General features: G+C 43.0%; 1 protein-coding gene across 1 annotated transcript in view; it reads left to right on the forward strand.

The window, feature by feature from the left end:
* Positions 1 to 1,809: 1,809 nt before the first annotated feature.
* tsc22d3 (TSC22 domain family, member 3) overlaps positions 1,810 to 21,596 on the forward strand; it is an 89,652-nt gene continuing 69,865 nt past the window's right edge. Inside the window, exon 1 of the mRNA XM_080746262.1 lies at positions 1,810 to 2,857. Coding sequence (XP_080602388.1) covers positions 2,517 to 2,857 — 341 coding nt within the window. The 5' untranslated portion in view covers positions 1,810 to 2,516. The remainder of the gene's footprint in view (positions 2,858 to 21,596) is intronic.

A 21,596-nucleotide genomic window follows, 5' to 3' on the forward strand; every position in this document is an offset into this window, starting at 1 on the left:
CCAACAATGTGCAGTATGACATTTTTATTGCGAGCGGCAGAACGCCTCCGTGAAGATACACTACGTATTTATCATTATCTTGTTGTGTTGTCTGGCCTGCCGGCCATCTGTGGCCAGCATGGAGTGGACGTGTTGGTCAATGGTCGAGGTCAGGGCCTTATCCATGAGTTCCACTGTCTGGAGCCTTCTGTGTGACAGTCTGGAATCACCGCCCTTTACAACTGGCCGGTGAACCGCACCCAAACAAACACAGTGCTCTTGATCAGAGGTTTTCAAAGTGGGTGACAGCTAGGGCACCCTGGGGTGCCGTGAGATAATTTGATAATATTTGGAATTTATTTGGACACTTGAAAAAAATATTTAATATCATTTTAAACTTACTTACAACATAATCACTAAAATATCGTCACTGTCGGGCAGAAACCTTGTATCTCCAAGTTTCAAATTTGTACATCTTTTGGTAAAGCAAAGCCCAGCTTCATCATACAAGACTGTCGCACAAAACTTGTGAAAACAGCAGATCTACAAGCACACAACGCCTCGCATCTGCTGTTTTCACTAGTCTAGCACATTTTATAGATGATAAATACAAAAAGAACGGTTTAGGACATACAAGGTTTCCACCCAACAACAACGATATGCTATAAATATAAGGTGCTGGGAGTGAAAATTATAATGTAGGGGTGACTCGGGTAAAAAAAAATGTATGGGGTACCCTGGGACAAAAACGTTTGGGAACCCCTGCTCTTGACCACTGTCTCTCAAACTTCATTGTCTCCCCTTAACTCTGGCAGTGTACATTTGGTTTGTACACTGTCAGAGTTACAGACTTGTATGGGTCAATTTAGACCCCCCTAAAGGGACCCATAGAGTCCCTGGAATCCACCTTGAGAACCTACTCTTGACCATTCCAAAATGTTTGTGCCAGATATTGAAATTGTCCAAGTCCGAGTAGTAAACAAACAATGACTCATGTAGATAAGATAGCGACGTTAATGTTTACCATGCACGGAGGAGAATTGCCCCCCCCCCTCCCACACACACACACACACACACACACACACACACACACACACACACACACACACACACACACACACACACACAGTCATAAACAAACATGGTTAAACAGGCACAAGTACATGAACATGCACACATGCATACATTGATAATCATCACAGAAATGAGCCATGTCATTGTTTCTTGACAGAATTCTCCAGGACATTAGTAAATGCATGAGCTTGTAAGTCATTTTCAATGTCAAAGTCGGTAATGCTGACAAACGGTTTCCGTAAACTGTGTTCAACTAACTAATGTGATTTGCATTAACATGGTTTTGGGTCATTTGTTAGAAAAATCTACGTGTTGGCCTACAGTATTTGGGTGTGTGTGTGTGTGTGTGTGTGTGTGTGTGTGTGTGTGTGTGTGTGTGTACAGTATGTGTGTGTGTGTGCGTGTGTGCGTGCGTCCTCACACTCTTTTACAGAGCCACTCCTTGAGCTGTCAAGCACGGCAGGGCGGAGACGACTGTATACGCGCACGTTTTAAGCATGCTTCAGGACTCCTGTCCCACCCTCTTTCCCACTGTCTCATTCTCCTTCGCTCCGAATGCAGACTGAGAGAGAGAAACACTGTGCACGCCACAGGCTTGTGCCTTTTTTACCAATCACAGGGCTTTCCCCACCCTCCCTCCTATTCTTCCCTCCCTCTCCTATTCTCTCTTCTCCTCCCTCCCTGCTCGCTCCCCTCCCTCTGTCTCTAAGCATGCAGGCCAAGGGAAAAAAATAATAAAAAGTGTAGGGGGAAAAAGTGCTAAGCAGCTTCTGGGTTTTGCTTTCATGAGCACTCCTCCTGCTGAATCGCTGTGTGTGTGTGTGTGTGTGTGTGTGTGTGTGTGTGTGTGTGTGTGTGTGTGTGTGTGTGTGTGTGTGTGTGTGTGTGTGTGTGTGTGAACACTGTATGTGTGTGTGTCCGGGGCGTTCACTCAGCTGCTGCTGCCACAGTAGCAACACATTGGAACAGAGCTCGGCCTCCCGAACAAAAGGCTGAACGAGGCAGAGCCACAGGAGGGGAAGCTCAGGGAGAGAGTTGCACAGCGTGACTGTACTTCTCAGGGAGGAACCCAACCTGCCTCTTCTTCTCTGCACTGTCCTGGCCCCTGGAGTGGAGCGGAGACGAGACGTGACGGGACACTTCAACAGCCTGAGCACCTCCTTGGATGCTGTCCAATACCACGCCTCTCCTGTCTGTCTGTCTGTCTGTCTGTCTGTCTGTCTGTTTGTCTGAAAGGAGGAGCGCAATCTCCTTCCTGACTTTCTGCGTGTCGCTCCACATCGGTCGCACCTTCACGCGCAGGAACCGCAGGGGAAAAAGTAGAAACAAGTCAGAGGGGGCTTAGTTCTCGTTTTCTCAGTTCCGTTCCCTGTGAACCTCTCTTGTCTTCTGCCTTGCTGATTCATCTCTGAGAGCACGGCACCTGCCTGCAGACTCCTGAGCATCCCCTGCCATCTGCTGAGATGTCAGACGGAGACCTCCCCTCGCCCATCGGCCTGGACTGCTGCAGCTGCTGCCTGGACCTGGCCAACGGCGCCGCCGACGACTCCATGGGGTCCGGGTCGGCAGCGCTCAGCCCCACGGGCTTCCCCGGAAGCCCCACCAGCCCCAGCGTCAGCCACTTCCGCCAGCTCCGCGACCAGCTGATGTACCACAACCTGAACACGGACAAGCTGAACAACATCATCATGAGGCAGGACTCCCTGGAGTCGGTGGTGAGGGACCCGTGCTTCCTGCTCAACGAGGGCATCTGCAACAGCAACATCGATCAGACCATGCTGTCCATCCTGCTGTTCTTCCACAGGTACAGTCTTCTCTCATTCATGCGTTCATACTGGCGTCCGACCCACCGATATGCCCTTATTTGGTCATATCGGATCACATCGTATCGGTGAAATGTCTCCCCGATAGAGAAATAGTAATAATTATTAAAACATCAGCACAACATGTTTAATGAAGACTCGTAACAAGCCTGGCTTGTCCTCACAGGCATTATACCACACACTCAAACAGGCAGTTGGACATACTACAGTATATCGTGGTTGTCGGGTGGAAACCTCGTATCTCCAAGTTTCAAAAGTGTACGTTCTTTCGCAAAGTAAAGCCCTGCTTCATCATTCAAGGCTGTCAAACAAAAGCAGCGAAAACAGCAGATCTACAAGCACACAACGGCGTTGTGTGCTTGTAGATCGGCTGTTTTCACTGGTTTAAATCATTTTTAAAATGACAAATGCAAAACGAACTGTTTTGGACGTACAAGGTTTTCACCCGACGATATGTCTCTGTGTCACTCTCTTTTTCTCAGACACCTTGACTGACGAGTAAAAAATAAAGTTAAGTCTTTAATAAAGACATTGGTTTAAGAAAGCAGCTGTATGTAGTAAACCTCACTGTACCTTTGCATAATCATATTGGGGCAAAGTCTTTGCACATGCAATCCACACAGAAAAAGGCCTGTTTTCATTATGCATACATATACGTATCGGTTGCATATCGGTTATCGGTGACTGTCCCCTCTCTCAAATCGGTTATCGTATCGGACACAAAAAATGCCTATCGGTCGGACACTAATTCATACACAGGTCAGTTCAGAGGTGGACCCTCCAATATGCACCCCAGTTGTAGCATTTAAGCAGTATTTCTCCCCCAAAACCAGACCTTGATCACTTTCTGTGATCTATAGGTCTAGGATGCATGTTAGTTCTAGAACTGATCATGGATCAGTATTGCCTTTTGGTAGTAGAGTTGTAGTGTCAGATAGTCAAAGAGAGCTGATCACCGCTGACAGAAAGGTGTGAACCTGTTCTTTTGATGTCATGACATGGCACTATACTCATATTACTTATTTGGATGTGGAATAACATGAGTTTGTGAAGTCACATTCATCTATTCAGTATTATGATTCACTAAAACCAGTTTACCACCTGCACGTTAATCTAATAGATGTGTCATTACATCTGACTCAATTAACCTAAAACCAACACACACACACACGCACACACGCACACACGCACACACACACACACACACACACACACACACATAAAATATATATATATATATGTATATATATATGTATATATACATATATATATATATATATATATATATATATATATATATATATATATATACTCGTTGATTTACTCGTACAACAAAATGTGTTTTACTTGGAAAAAAAAAAAAAATATATATATATATATATATATATAGGCTATATATATATATACCACCGCTTAAGTATGCTTATACAAAACAAGCCTACCGTAATGAGGTTACTCTAAACATACCAGTTGCTTGTCATGTTGGACCGTTTAAAATCAGCTTTAATTGTTAGAGGTCAATTAAAACTGGTCTTACTCCTTTTGTATGAGCCAAACGCTGTTTATAAAGACCAGGCTTATTTGTTGTCATGTTGGACCGATTAAAAGCAGCTTTTTATTGCTGGAGGTCAATTAAACCTGCTCTTACTCCTTCTCTGTTGCCGCCAAACGCTGTTTATGAAGACCCGGTTCATTTTGGCAGCTCGCTGACATACTATGTTTGTGAGGATTACGATGTCATGAAACACTGTACTGCCAGTTGGCAGGTTGGTTTGGCAGGTACCTTTCAATGACTTCAGCCTCAAATTAACAGTTACCATATTTTCGCCCAGCTCTTCCACTGCTTCCTTGACCACCGCTGTGCGGTTGAGTCAGGGCCAGGAGGTGCTGCACACAATGCTGACTTTTTAGAGCACGAATTACATATTGGCGTGTTTGAGTTTTCGAGGCAGCAAAAGGTGGAGACCCGGTGAGAAACGCCATCAGATTCGATGCCAGGCAATACAAAATTGTTATCATCAAAAATGTCCCACCACCTTTGAATAGATACCAAACAATTAAATTCAATTCAATTCAATTCAATTCAAAGAGCTTTATTGGCATGAGAAAACATATGTTTACATTGCCAAAGCAGAAGTGTACACAATACAATACAATACAATCGGAACAAAATATGTACAGGTGAAAAGAGTGTAACAGTTTTCATGCGTCAAGGTTACATGCAGGCAGAGCAGGGATATATACAATGGTTTTTAAGGTGATTGGGTTCCATTTGATATCCTTCTCCGATCACAGCAGCTCACAAATCTGTTTGCACATTGTTTTACTTCCCATACCTTCGTCGGTATGGGAATTTTTCATCATTGGTCATGTTTTCAAACTCTCCTTGGGTGGTTATGATCTGTGGGAAGTATGTGTCTCTGATGTCTTGATGTCTCAGTGGACAGGCAGTTAGGAAGTGTAGCTCAGTTTCCACTTCATTTTGTGTGCAGTGTCTACCATACCTGGAGCTCACCAGCATTCCCGGCAAGGGAAGCAGAGATATTAGGTTCAAGTACCATGACATATATGTCAGACACGTCATACGGTATGATAACGTGAACCTGATAATGTGGTAGTGTTTTTGCTGTCCTCAGAAAAGAATGGTGATATCATCATTTACCTTTGCCCCAGCTCTAACCCCATCTTATCCCTTTGAAGCCCTTGTAAGGATTACGTATGTCACCATCAACTCAACTATGCAGACCTGCCTTTCAGTGTTATTGGCTCCTGATGTAGAAATAACCTTTATTCCTCTTATCCCCCTTTCATTGAATACAACAAAGGTTTTGAACCGTTATAATCCGTTAACCCTAACCCTAACAGTCAGAATATCCATCTGCATCATATTTTTTAAGTTTTCAGAAAAGAACAGAAAAGTAAATGTAAAAAATCTCTTAGGCAATGAGGCTAACGGCACATAAACAAGAGAGTCTAAAGTAGGCTGCGTTGGGAAGCTAATTATAGAATGAGATATCTTTGTGTAAAATGTTTATCTGAGGGTCATGAGGTTACTCTGATGGTTAGTGATCATGATCATGGATCATGGTTATGTGAATCATGGATGTGCTCAGCAAGTATGAACAGGGGCGTCACAAGGGGGGGGGGGGGGAGTGGGACTGAGTTACTAGGGCCCAAGTTGGAGGGGCCCTAGTAACTTTAGATATTGAAAAATAGCAGATATTCAAGCTCACAGCGCGGCACCAAGTGCCGTGCTGCGAGCTTGTAGATCTGCTATTTTTGAAAAGTCGTGAAAATGAGTGCAAAACTTTGAATATATGTATTTTTTAAGCGACCCTTTGTAACTCAAATTTTGCTTCTGGAAGGTCCTTGGAACTAAATATTTTGAGATGGGGGTCCATGGCCAAATACATACTGGTATCATCTTGGGGGTCCTTGACATGAAAACGTTTGAGCACCACTGACATGGAAACATAGGTTTCTTGCACACATTTAAAAAAATAGCAGATCTACAAGCTCGCAGCATGGCACTTTGTTGCCGCGCTGTGAGCTTGTATATCTGCTATTTTTCAATAGTTAACATTCATGGGGGGCCCACAGTGAATCCTTGTACCCAGGGCCCAGAATTTGGTGTGACGCCCCTGAGTATGAAGGCATTCCACCCAGTTTAGTGTGGACAGACAGACAGACAGACTGATCTAACCATCCTTAGAGCCGCATCGCATGCAGAACTAAAATACACACAATCCAAAAGTATTCTTCAATAAATATATAACCGCCCAAAAAATATATAAAGTTGACATTAATCCAAAATAATAAAATAAAAAAACTCCGTAAACAATACTATCTTATCATTCACAAGCTTGGAATGTGCATTAGGTACTACTTGTTATCATGGATTCTTTTGTATACAATCCAAAAAAAAAAACTTAAGTCAAGGTCAGGAAGTTTTATCATTATTTTAATCAAACAGCTGTGCTAACCAGGCTTTCAAGAATGTTCTAGTAAGACTGTTAAATTTTAACATGGTTTATCATGGTGAGGCCGCCTTGCTACATGGTTCAGGCTATTAAATCCTATTTTTATCATTTACTGCATGAGTACGAGATAGTGTGTGAGGACATATGGTACACAGGACAATAAAATAGTCCATATAACAACTTAAGTAGTAGATGGCAACTGTGATTAGACTAAGTCTATTATGATGTCATGCTTTTGGCAATATTGCCACTAAACAACATTTGACTTAAAGTATAGCTATATAGCATGGGGCAGGACAATAAATCACACTCAAAGAATGTATTGAATTTCCCAGTATTTTCCATTTATTTGCTTATATAGCACCCCATTCAATGCTCATTCATTTGAGAACATTCAATTCTCATTAATTTGAGAACATTCTCACAGGCGATTGTTATTTACTAAAGGAACACTGTGTACCTGATTTATTATGATAGAGGGGTGTGCCAGTTTGATAGGAACACAGCAGAACAACGGGTCAAGAAACTTTGGGCCATGCACCATTCAAGTTTGGCCAGTGCTCCCTTTTGACATAGATAATGGACTCAATGAACCGATCCTGGCTTGAGTCTTGAGACTTGGACATGTGTTGATAAAGAAATATAATATTTATCATGCTTTCAACAGTGCACAATGAAGAGAGCTTTGTTAATTTGTCATGTAGCTACAACAAGGTTATATAATAACAACACACCACATATGGTATTGCTGGTTCTGTATTTCCTTAGGTCAAAATCCAGAATCATTTGGCAAAGGGATTTAAAGTCATATCGTCGTTGTCGGGTGGAAACCTTGTATGTCCAAAACCGTCGAGGCGTTGTGTGCTTGTAGATCAGCTGTTTTCACTATTTTTGTGCGACGGCCATGTGTGATGAAGCAGTGCTTTACTTTGCGAAAAAATTAGCAAATTTGAAACTTGGAGATACAAGGTTTCTGCCCGGCAGTGACGATATACTATGTAACATTCATTTTGTAGCTCCGTTGTCAATGCCATATTTGTCTATAAGGAAAGAACACTGGAAAAGGAATGCTGCCGGATCCTCTGTAATTTTGGAAAGCAACAACATCATTATTTAAGAACTAAAATGTACATACTGTAGATAGTGAAATGACACATAGAACTCTGCCATCTCCCAGGAGGTCACCCCCTACATGACGCTGTGAAAGGACATGCAGAAAAGCTCCTTTAGCAACAGACTGTTACATCCAATTTGCAAAAACGAACGCTATAGGAGATTATTTCTGCCCACAGCAATAAGACAACTCCTCATCTGGGTGGCTTGACCAGGCCAGTTAGGAGGGGGGATGTGGGATACACGTTTTTCAGATCTCTATTAGTAATGTTTTGGTTTGGTTTGTCAGTTATTTAGTAACATTTTAACTTGCTTAGATGCATTTCTTTTAGATATGTATTATCATCATGTGTTTTCATTGATGTCTTTATGAGCTGCTGTAACACTTGAATTTCCCCTCGGGGATCAATAAAGTACCTACCTACCTACCTACCTACCTTAGGTAAGGCAATCAGGTTATACAGTAAGCAATGTTTTGACACTATTGGCAGTGTGACCCTGCATCTGTCCATGCCAGCTCAACTGTTTGTCTGGCAAATAGAGGCCTTTCAGCCAGAACAGTCTGTCCCTGAACCTCGTCTTGTCAAGTAGGAATCTCGGACATGGGTCATGTGAGGCATCGTGGAATGGCTTTCTCTCTCTCGCCAGGATTTAAAAAACCTTTGGTTTCACACAAGCACACATGGAAGCAATGTGTGCACACACACACACGCACACACGCAAACATGCACGCACACGCGCACACATGCGCACACATGCGCGCGCACACACACACACACACACACACACACACACACACACACACACACACACACACACACACACACACACACACACACACACACATTGTTTTAATCCTGTCAGTTGAAACAAGAAAGCTGCCTTGTTGAGCTTACGCTCTTAAGAGTTCATACATTTTTCAAATACTTGGTTCACAAGGGCCAACGTTATTATGAAAGAGTTGCCAAAGTTTATATTCGGACTAGTGGTGGGTGGTCAATCATTCTCACTGACCTTTTTACTGAAATGTCCAGCATAGCACATAGAAGCCTACAAGGACCTGTTGAATATTTGTGTGAGGTAGCAGTGACCTTGTTACATAAAAAGCTTTAAGGGTCAGAGAATCCTGCTGAGTGGAGAATTTCAGCTCTCAAGGCTTGTTTGGTGTTTGGAGTGCTGTGATTTCCACCGGATAAAACTGGAGGAAATGGGTTGAGTTCACTTTTTAGCTTAGAAGGGGAGCCACACTTGGCTGGACTAAGAGAGACACCCTTCCAGTTTCACACCAGGTAGTCAGTCAGTCAGTCAGTGAGACATAACCTCAATCATAGCCTGCAGGGATGATGTAAGCATTTATCCTGGACTTACTGTAAGTGCTGTGGCCAGTTGGTGAGTTGTTTGAAACACAAGAGTTTTAAACTGGTCCTCCTGACTGAGAGAACTTAACGTGTCTGTCAGCAGTGTAAAAACTACTCACATTTTATCCTTGAGTAAAAGTATTAATACAGCAATGTAGAAATACTCTTTTAGGGTGCCCTCACACCAAAATACCTAGAGTGGAATCCGCCAATGCATTTCAATGAGAATGGAGCTTTTTTTGCCAGTAGAGGATTTCTGCAAAAAACGCTCCATTCTCATTGAAATGCATTGGCAGATTCCACTCTAGGTATTTTGGTGACAAGTAAAAGTCGAGAATTCAAAATGTACTTGAGTAAAAGTATGAAAGTATTGGCATCAAAATGTACTTAAAGTACCAAAAGTAAACGTACAAAATGTTTGAAAATAGCAGAAGCTCACAACACGTTGCGATGTGACGCGTTGTGAGCTTGTAGATCGTCTGTTTTCAAATAACCAAGGGATAAAATAAGGCTACAGTGGTTAATGTATGTTTTTTGTTTTTTTTTATATTGTAATTTATATCTGCAAAGTAACTAGTAAGTTTTCAAATAAATGTAGTGGAGTAAAAGTACAATATTTGGATCTGAAATGTAGTGGAGTAGAAGTAAAAGTATTGGAAATTGGTAATACTCAAGTAAAGTACAAATACTTCAAAATTGTACTTAAGTAAACGTACTTAGTTACTTTACACCACTGTTTGTCAGTTTATTTTTCTTTTCTTTTGTATAGTCCCCACTACTGCCACCCAATGATCAATCTCACAACACTGATTTCTGTCAGAAACACAAAAAGTGGTGGCGTCATAGAAGATAGAAACAAAAACACAAAACGAAAACTGTGAAAGGACAAGCGACTTTTACACTCTCTGTCCACAGGTCGCAAAAAGGGCAAACCAACTGAGAAAAGCACACTATTGTATTAAAGTTAAGTCTTCAGAGAGACAAGAGGTTTCACCAGGGAATGTTAGAATGACGTGACTTTCATGCTCACAGTTAAAGTCTGTCAACACCATAATTGCTTTCTCAACCTGGTTGAGAAAGCAATTATAATGTTATATAATTATAATGCCAGTCAAGGAAAGGTGCTTGTCTGTTAGTAAAGCTTGAGGAAGAAACAAACTAAAGGGAGGATAAGAGAGGAGGGCTGAGATTTGCCACCGCCAAGGGTGTGGATGTAACTTTAGAAAAGGATTAAGACATAACAGTTATAGCCTCCCCGTCGATCAGAGCCAGCCAACCCGAGCCAAAGTCACAGTTTCTATTTGGAAACCTTTACTTCTGCCTTGTAGCATGTTGTTATTTTTAATAACAGTTACCATGGTTTCAATATTTAGACCAGCAGAATAATGGAGACAGGATCCACCTGTACCTAATCTACTGTACCATCCTCTTTTGGTTATAATTGGTGAACTTAATTATAATTAACATGTAAATAACATCATTAACTACACTTAAACCCATGCACTTCGTTAACCAGGGTACCCCAGGGTTCTATCCTTGGCCCTCCCCTTTCCCTCTTACACAGAATCTCTTTGCCGACAACAGAACATAGTTTTCGGTAGCCGGTGGTCTTTATAATTAAGGGCCAAATAAACATTTTAACGGTCAATGGCATATATATACCTATTTATTGCCGCAAACTTGATATGATTCTTATTAATAGACATATTTATTTATTTGTTTGTTTGTTTGTTTTTATCCCACGATTTTGTAACCCAAGTTTAACCTGGTATCAATTATCTAATGTAATCCTGGGTGCTAAACTCCCTCTGCCACCTGGAGAGACAATAACATACTATTAGACTTAATTCTAAAGCACTTTGTAACAACATGTGGATAGCATGATGGAGCTGTCTTCCCAGCCGTTTCGGAGGGTATCAGGATTGGGAAGACAAATTATGCCCCCATCTTAAAGTAGCCTGGACCTCCCCTCGTCCTCTATTTCTGTAGCATATTGTATTGGTGTATAAGTTGCATATTTAAAAGACATTTTGCACGGAAACGGGCAACTAAATCCTTCTTTAATGCATTTGACCGTCTTAGCTGAGGAACAGTTAAATTACAAAATTGGTCATCTGCGTTCATCCTTCAAGACTATCATCAAACCCAATAGCAGCTCTGAGATGCGCTCCCTAGAGTTGGGTGCGCATGGACCCAAATAATCCCAGAGACCTTTGCGCATACCCAGAATGCATGGTTCGATATCCAAGATGGCACTATTTGCGAACTGGGTTATAGACCCATATAGACCCATATAGGCCCATATATGGAGATCAGGGATCTCCATATATGGGTGTTAAGGTCTCCAAACAATTCAAGGAAAAATAACCAATGGCTCAAAATGGAGACTTCAACATAAGGAAGGACACCACGAAATGGAAAGTTTTAATGGTTTTTATTTAACCTTTTCCCACAGTAGCAAGTTTTAACGTGTTTTAATAAACCATTTTAACACTTTAAACGTTTAATGAAAACAGCTCTTAACAAAACAGCTCTTAATGCAACTTAAATTCAGGGTACTTTACCAAACCAAAAGGGACCTGGAGATGCCGGCAAAACTCAAAAGAATGGAGGGGGGGCGCAGGCCACCCCCTATAGGGACGTTGAAGCTGGCCCCCCTCCCTGCCTAACAAAACCAGAATCACAAACTAAGGGTAACCGAAAACAAGGTTACCGGCCATCTCCAGGCCAAAGTAAAATAACAACTAAATTAAAGTTACTGAAACAAAACTAAGAGAGCATCACTGTGGGAGCTGTTGCTGGGTCTGTGTCTGGGGAGAGACTGAGCTGGCTGGCTTGTATAGCAGGCTGGTGATTGAGGTGGCAGCAATTGTGATCTGCTGCAGGTGTGTCAGCCTGGGTGTGCCAGCCTGAGTGAGGAGAGAGACAATTGGTTTAGTCACAGCAAAGTGAAGGAGAAGTAGTGAGTGAGTGAGTGATGTCATGGCCATCCACAACACCCCCACCCTATGATGGCGAATACCGGGAGTGCAACGAGAGGTCATTCACTCATCAGAGAAAGAGCCTGACAATGTGTCGGCCAGGACATTATCTTTGCCACGGATATGCCTGATCTCCACATTGAAATGCTGTAAAAATATTGACCACCTCATTAACCTTCGATTTGTGTTCCGCATCTGGTTCAGGAAAACGAGAGGGTTGTGATCGGTGTAGACGAGGGTAGGCTCATTCGAAGAGCCCAAATAAACCTCGAAATGTTTTAGAGCCAAAATGAGCGCAAGCGCTTCTTTTTCAACTGTGGAATAGACACGTTGATGCCGATTAAACTTTTTAGAGTAATACGAGACCGGATGCTCAATGCCATCATCACCATCTTGAAGAAGGACCGCACCCGCCCCCGCATCACTTGCGTCCACAGTGAGTTTAAACGGCCGTTCAAACGCAGGTGCAGCTAGAACTGGAGCATTAGTTAACAAGGCTTTAATACTATCAAAAGAATGCTGACAGCTCGGAGACCATTTGTAACGCACTTTTGGGCTCAACAAGTCGGTTAATGGGGCTGCGACGGCAGAGAAGTTCCTACAGAAACTTCTATAGTAACCAGCCATTCCTAGATACCGCATTAGACCACGGCGAGTGACTGGAGCAGGAAATGAGAGGATTGCTTCAACTTTAGAATGGACAGGCTTAACTTGACCCCGACCCACAATTTTGCCGAGGTATGTCACTGTAGCCTGCCCGAACTCACACTTGGCAAGATTCAGAGTGAGATTGGCCTCACCCAACCTGCCAAACACTGCATGAAGCTGTTGCATATGTTCCTCCCATGTTTTGGAATAAACGACAATGTCGTCCAAATAAGCCTCGCAGCCCGATAGACCCGACAGTACTGTGTTGACCAGACGCTGGAACGTAGCTGGAGCGTTTCTGACACCAAATGGCATTACAGTGTATTCAAGAAAAGCATCAGGGGTCACAAAGGCAGATATAGCTTGAGCCCTAAGTGTTAACGGCACCTGCCAATAACCTTTTAGTAGGTCGAGTTTCGTAACGTACTTGGCACTGCCAACATTATCAACACAGTCATCAATCCTAGGCAGAGGATAACAGTCAGGTTTTGTGACCCCATTAACCTTTCGATAATCGGTGCAAAACCGATCCGAGCCGTCAGACTTGGCAGCCAAAAGACAGGGTGAACTCCAGGCACTTGTGCTGGGCACAGCTATGCCATTTTCCAACATGTAGTTCACCTGTTTTTGGAGACGAAGCCTTTTTTCAGGATTCACACGATAAGCGTGTTGTTTGATTGGCGGAGAATTACTGACATCAATGTCATGCTGCAACACATGCGTCCTAGTTGGCACATCCGAAAAGAGATTTAAATTAGAGCCAATTAAACCGATCACGTCCTCACGTTGAGACTGAACCAAATTTGGAAGACAATCATGAAGGTTAGAAAGCATTTCTGAATTCTTAAGTCGCCCCTGAATCACATCACTGGATATACCTACAATATCATCTTGGTCATCCTGAGATTCAAGAGGGGGAACACTGGCGTTGCTAGACATCGCCAGAGTTACCTTGCCACCGTCAGTAGTTTCTGCACTGGACATCTCCGGTGCCACACTGACATCTGGACCATCAGAAGGGGTGGAAACGGATTGAGACCCTCTGTCAAAATAAGGCTTCAACATGTTAATATGACACAGCCTACTATGACGTCGACGCTCAGGGGTGTCGATTATGTAGTCCCGATCGCCCACCTTCTTTTTAACTTTGTAAGGCCCGCTGTAACGTGCCTGAAGAGAAGAGCCAGGAACCGGCAATAAAACCAGCACTTTATCACCGGGACTGAAACTCCTGCTTTTTGCATCTTTGTCAAACCATCTTTTCATTTTGCCCTGTGCAACGGTCATGTTTTGTCTTGCCAATTCACCAGCGCGGTGCAGTTTGAAACGGAACTTTGACACATAATCAAGCAGATTTTGAGGTTTGCTACCACCCAGCCATTTCTCCTGCAATAGTCTAAGGGGCCCTCTCACCGTGTGTGCAAACACCAGTTCGGCGGGACTAAAGCCGAGGGACTCCTGTACCACCTCACGAGCGGCAAAGAGGAGAAGATGGACACCCTCGTCCCAGTCCCTGTCGAACTCAAAGCAGAAGGTGCGCAACATGTTCTTCAAAGTTCTATGGAAGCGTTCAATAGCTCCTTGACTCTCTGGATGATAAGCGGATGAACACACATGAGTGATGTTAAGCTCTTTCATGACTTGTGAAAACACACGTGACATGAAGTTCGAACCCTGGTCAGATTGGCAAATTTTGGGCAGACCAAACAGAGAGAAGAACTTAACCAAGGCCTTAACGACAGCTGGAGCTGTAATAGAACGCAGAGGGATGGCCTCAGGAAAGCGAGTCGCTGTACACATTATGGTTAGCAGAAATTTGTTACCACTCTTAGTGCGAGGGAGAGGCCCCACACAGTCAATTTGCACATGCTCGAAGGGCTCACCAATAACAGGGATTGGATAAAGTGGATATGGAGCGATAGCTTGACTTTTAGCAACCTGGCAAACATGACACGTCTTGCAGTGGTGACGCACGTCACCTTTTAGCCCTGGCCAGAAAAAGTACCGCAAGATACGATCAAAGGTCTTGTTAATCCCCAAGTGGCCAGAAAGTGGGTTATCGTGTGCAAGTTTCAAAACTTCACCCCGATAAGTTTGAGGAATAACAATCTGTTCCACCACCCCCCAACTATCATGGCTAGATAACCGTCGAGGTGTCCACTTACGCATGAGCACGTCACCCTTTAGGAAAAACCCTGTTGACACATCATCCAACTCCCTTCCCGAAATAACACTTTCAAGGAGAGGAGCTAGTGATGCATCACGCTTTTGATCGGCAACTAGCTGCTCACGTGACATGCAAACCTTAGAGTCAAGTGGAGGCAAAACAGAACGGGCAGGGACCTCTGGAGAGGCAGGTGGAGAAGCTGAACAGTTAACCAGAAAACTGTCAGACAGTTCCACCTCAGTCTCCAGTTTCTGACGCTCGGCCATAGCACGCGTCACAGCACAGACTGAAAACACTTTGGGGAACTTTAGTGCCAAGTCATCAGAATTCTCTGGAAGAGGAACAGTAATTACCTCTGGATTAATGAGCATTTTACCACCAGCCAAATCATTGCCCAAGAGCAGAGTTACCCCCTCAATTGGAAGTTGTGCACGGAGCCCCACCTTAACAAACCCCTTGACCAAGTCTGATTCAAGATAGATATTATGGAGTGGTAGGCCCACAAAACGCATATCGAAACCTCTAACAAGAACATCTGATTTAACTGCAGACTTGTCTGAAAATGGCAGAACATGCTCTAGGATTACCGATTGGTTGGACGCAGTGTCCCTGATAATAGTAACTGGTACCTTAAGATCCCCCTCTGTCAAAGAGACAAAACCTTTCATTAAAAAGGGCTGGAATTCAGGGTCAGGAATGGGCACCGGCTCTACGGAAGCAGAAGGCAAAGGTTCACTTTTGATTAACACAACAGACTTCGGTGGCTGAGACTTGTTCTTAAGGGTAAAGCATTTGTTAATGGTGTGACCAATTTTCTTGCAATAACTGCATGTTGGCCTTTCCCCACTGTCTGACTTCTCAGACTTCACCTCACCCTCCCTTTTACCACCTGAAACATGGTCTGGCTGAGAAGAGTTAGCTTTGTCTGAGTGAGAAAAGTTAGACTTATCCGAGTGAAAAGAGTGAGGTTTACGCCATGAGGAGTGAGAACTACGCTCTGAGGAAACAGGAGCTCTTTCAAAACTGTCCTTGTGGGTGAGCACATACTCATCCGCAAGGACAGTTGCAACTGCTAGTTTCGAAGCCTTCTGTTCGTTAATATAGGTTGCAAGTCTATCAGGCAAACAGTTCTTAAACTCCTCTAGGAGGATAAGCTCTCGCAACTGGTCAAACTCAGTTACTTTAGATGACTGACACCAGCGGTCAAACAGAGCTTCCTTCTCCCGACCAAACTCAGAAAAAGTGTGACTGTCTAGCTTTTTAAACCGGCGAAACTTCTGCCTATAGGCTTCGGGCACCAATTCAAAAGCTCTAAGCACAGCAGCCTTGACTTTGTCATAATCAAGACTGTCACCTGGTGACAATGCTGTGTATGCTTCCTGGGCTTTCCCAATTAGCACACACTGCAACAGTAATGGCCAAACTTTTTTGGGCCATTTCAAAGTCTCAGCTGTGCGCTCGAACAGAATAAAGTACTTATCGACATCTTTACCATTAAATGGAGGAATCATGCGAATGCATTTGTTAACATCAAATTCAGCTTGTGAACCACCAACACGTGGGGGAGAGGGCTGGTTCAGCTCTAACTCTTTTAAGCGTATTTCTCGTTTAGTCTGCTCATCCAATTCCATTTGCTTTAGTTGAACACTAACATTGAGCTCATGCTCTTTAAGTTTAGCTGCCCTCTCACTCTCCTGCTCTTTAAGTCTAGCTGCCCTCTCACTTTCCTGTGCCCGCAACTCTACACGGCGCAGCTCTAGCTCCAATTCTAGCTTCCTAATGCTTGGATCAGAAGTAACTGGTTTTGCTGGTGAAACAGCTGTACCAGGGTCAGGCAACAAGCCTTTCTCAAACAGTGCAGTCCATAATTCATGTTTTATAACTTTCTTTGTTTTAGTCTTTGAGACTTCGATAGTATAGTGATCAGCAATAGAAGTCAAATTGTCTTTGGTGCATTTGTGAAATGCATCAAGAGAAGGCTGCTTAACAAATTCCTCAACGTCCATTTTGAACAATGACTAGTGACCAATTTGTACTGAAAAAGTTATCGCAAAGCGAAAAAGGTACCAAAAAACAAGCGCATCAAAAAATTTGCAAAAGCAAAAACGAGGTTACCTCAGTAACCTATAGTTTAAGGCAAAAGGCCAGAACCAAGCGCTTGTAACAAAGGCAAATGAGCCAACGCCCAATGAGACACAGATGAGACACAGACCAGCAATGGAAAAACACTGCCCAACACAGCACTAGTTAAGTGGTGTCCCAATAAAGGTGTGCACAAACTTAGGTCTATCAAAGCAAACAAATAATCAGAAACTCAGTAAAAGTTACTTTTAACCAATTATACTGAAATAAAATACTGATATTGTATTTTGCAAACAAACGATAGCCTAATTGAAACCTAATTAATTGAATTAGCCTACTCAATTACATTTAAGGTGGACCAAATAAATCCAAAACCTTCAAAATATTTTAAAGGTGCACACCAAAGTTTAACAAATTTTACTTAAAGTTAGGGATAGAGAACAAAATAATAGTTTGACGAGCCCCCATTATGTTAAGGTCTCCAAACAATTCAAGGAAAAATAACCAATGGCTCAAAATGGAGACTTCAACATAAGGAAGGACACCACGAAATGGAAAGTTTTAATGGTTTTTATTTAACCTTTTCCCACAGTAGCAAGTTTTAACGTGTTTTAATAAACCATTTTAACACTTTAAACGTTTAATGAAAACAGCTCTTAACAAAACAGCTCTTAATGCAACTTAAATTCAGGGTACTTTACCAAACCAAAAGGGACCTGGAGATGCCGGCAAAACTCAAAAGAATGGAGGGGGGGCGCAGGCCACCCCCTATAGGGACGTTGAAGCTGGCCCCCCTCCCTGCCTAACAAAACCAGAATCACAAACTAAGGGTAACCGAAAACAAGGTTACCGGCCATCTCCAGGCCAAAGTAAAATAACAACTAAATTAAAGTTACTGAAACAAAACTAAGAGAGCATCACTGTGGGAGCTGTTGCTGGGTCTGTGTCTGGGGAGAGACTGAGCTGGCTGGCTTGTATAGCAGGCTGGTGATTGAGGTGGCAGCAATTGTGATCTGCTGCAGGTGTGTCAGCCTGGGTGTGCCAGCCTGAGTGAGGAGAGAGACAATTGGTTTAGTCACAGCAAAGTGAAGGAGAAGTAGTGAGTGAGTGAGTGATGTCATGGCCATCCACAACAATGGGCATGTTTTGGGCACAAAGGACAAGGACTGAATGTGATGTCACAATGTGATGTCACAACGATGTGATGTCACAGCAGGTCAGCAGCTATAGACATCGAGGCGTTACTCGCGTACGGACAAGATGTGACGGTTTTCATAGTTAACTGCGACCTACGGTCGCAATAATAATTAGGCTATAATGGTCTTTACATTGAAACAAATGCCATTGTGGTACTGAATAGAGGTGAAGTCCCAGACACCACCTTGTAGAAGGAATACAGTATGATTTGCATAGATCATAGACAGATTATAAAGGCGAGTCATGTACTGTATACAGTGCTCTCTCTATACAACAGTTTACTGCTATCAACTGATTTCTGCTTTACTTTTACACCTGTAGCTTCCTAACCAATAACGCTGAGCTTGGTTCATATTGCAGTATCATAGCACTTACTACCTAATAGGGCATTAACGACTTGTGATTTTTGCAAGTCGACTCGACTCAGTAAAAAGTTGAGTTGAAGTCGACTTTATCGTTTGATGATGTCATCACATCACACACAACCCCCCAATTATTTTGGAGGGTCCCCAGATGATTAACTTAATGTGAAACATTGTTTTCTCACTCAACAGTAAACAAACCAACTTAAAGTTTAAGTGTATAGAGGCCAGGGTATATGAACATTTCTAAAGTGCCAATTTAAGGACTTTTTAATACCTCTAAAATGACAAATTAAACTTTTCCAAAACATTCCAAATTGTCAAATATATAGAGGCAGAAATTGTGAAAATAGCCAATCTACATGCTCACAACGCCTCGCATCACGAGCCGTTGTGAGCATATAGATCGGCTATTTTCACAAGAACCATGTTATACCAAATGTAATGTAACAATGTAATATTGGATCATTCCGTTCTCTTCAACTTCGACTTTCGACTTTCTCTGGTGGGAGTCGACTTGTGTAATGAAGTCGACTCAGACGACTTATCGACTTTTTCGTTAATGCCCTACTGCCTAACCCCCCTTTCTCTATCAACAACAATAACAACAACAACAATACCCTTGCCTATAAGTGTTTTTCTAACTTTTCAAACTTAACACCAAAGGGCAAGTCAAAATCTTAAGGCTCACCTGTATTCATATCCATGCAAGATATCACTCATACTGTATATCATAACACTCTTATCACTCACAAACTCACTTATCACGCCCTCACAAATTCTCTAAAATAGCAAATCTCACAACATATTTTTGGCAACTGGGTAAAAGACCTCACATAACCTAGTCATACTATACTGCAGAAATAGGCCTACACTACACCAGGGGTTTTCAAAGTGGGTGACGGGGCACCCTGGGGTGCCATGACAGCAGTCCAGGGATGCCGTGAGATAATTTGATAATATTTGGAATTTATTTGGACACTTGAAAAAATATTTAGTATAATTTTAAACTTGAAGTACAAAGTTATTTTCAGTCAGTTCTAACCAAAATGGCTATTATCTCAACAATTTCCTCGCAATATATTGGGCAGAAACCTCATATCTCAGCCCTGCTTCATCATACAAGACTGTCGCCCAAAACTAGTGATAACAGCCGATCTACAAGCACACGTTGTGTGCTTGTAGATCGTCTGTTTTCACTAGTTTAGTACATTTTATAGATGATAAATGCAAAACGAACGGTTTTGGACATACAAGGTTTCCACCCGACAACAACTATAAATATAAGGTGCTGGGAGTGAAAATTATAATGTAGGGGTGCCTCGGATTAAAAAAATATTTATGGGGTGCCCTGAGACAAAGAAGTTTGGGAACCCCTGCAATACACTACAGTATACGGCAAACAAGAATGTAAAATGTACACCCACCATCCATGTGTACACTCCCAATGTTGAACGAGCAAGCATGTATACACAAAGAGTAGGGAGCAGTGTCCCCAAAAAATGTGGAGGGATCCATGTTGATGACATGAGTGTAGACATACTGTGGAGCGAGTTTCGTGATAATAGGGGATAAATTGGAGGAGCAGTGTCCAAAAATGTGCTTTCAAAAATCGGCCTGAAGGTGGCGCTATATGGGACAGATCCATGTTGATGACATGAGTGTAGACATACTGTGTACCGATTTGAGTGATTTTAGGGGCAAAATTGTAGGAGCAGTGTCCAAAAATGTGTTTTGCAAGAATCGGCCTCATGGTGGCGCTAGAAGAGGGCCATGTGAGGAATGAGGGGTGGGGTCTCCGCGCCGCCGAGGCGGACCAATAGGTACCGGCCCCGGCTCTCCCGGTCGCTCCTAGCCCAAGTTACGGCATTTTATGTGCGCTGCAGTGGCAGGGGGTCCTCCACTAGGGGCGCCACCACTTTTGCATCCGTTCTGGAGCACCAGGAGTCGGTGGTCCCCGGGAATTCCCCGTGAGCAGCCCCGTTGGGGTGGTCATTTGGTCATTTTTGCACATTTGGTCATTTTTTACACCTGGGGGTCCCCCAGGGACCTGGGGGTCCCTGGAGCTCCAGGGGTCCTTGGAGGTTGTAGTTTGGCAGGCAAGGAGTGTGTGTGCAAAATCTGGCATGGATCGGGGCAACGGTTGCGGAGATATGAGCAGGGCAAAAGTGTGACGTGTGACTGACGCACGGACAGCCGGTGGAGCTTTTGATAGTAAATGCGACCTACGGTCGCAATCAGTATCATAGTGCCACATGTCAGGAACATGCACAAATAGCAAAATAATCACATTTCAAGGATAAAAGTCACACTTTAGGCTGGGAATTCAAAATAAAACTTGTTATGACTAAAGGCATAACTTTGCTCCCCCTAATTTAATATCTGCGATGTCTCTGTTCCATTGCATAAACACTCATAATGCATTAGTCTGTGAATGAGACTTAGGACTGTATTTTGATTGTACCAGATACTATGCCTTAAATGTAAGGCCTGTCCATACTGTCTTCAACCACTGAACTTTTCGCCAGAGAGTTCTGACTTCCCCGACGTGCAGATTTCCGAACTCTAATTCGGGGTAATGCTTTTCAGAATATGTGAGTGACGTCATTTTGTAGTCTGGCGAAAAGTCAGGCCTTTAAGTTAAGGCATAAGAGCTGGTACTTGTACTTGTATGGTACTTGTATGTCCAAAACCGTTCGTTCTGCATTTATTAATTTAAAAATGATTTAAACTAGTGAAAACAGCCGATCAACAAGCACACAACGCCTCGCACTGCAAGGCGTTGTGTGCTTGTAGATCTGCTGTTTTCACTACTTTTGTGCGACGGCCTTG

This window comes from Nannobrachium achirus (genome assembly GCF_963921795.1).
Source record: "Nannobrachium achirus genome assembly, chromosome: 17".
NCBI lineage: Eukaryota > Metazoa > Chordata > Actinopteri > Myctophiformes > Myctophidae > Nannobrachium > Nannobrachium achirus.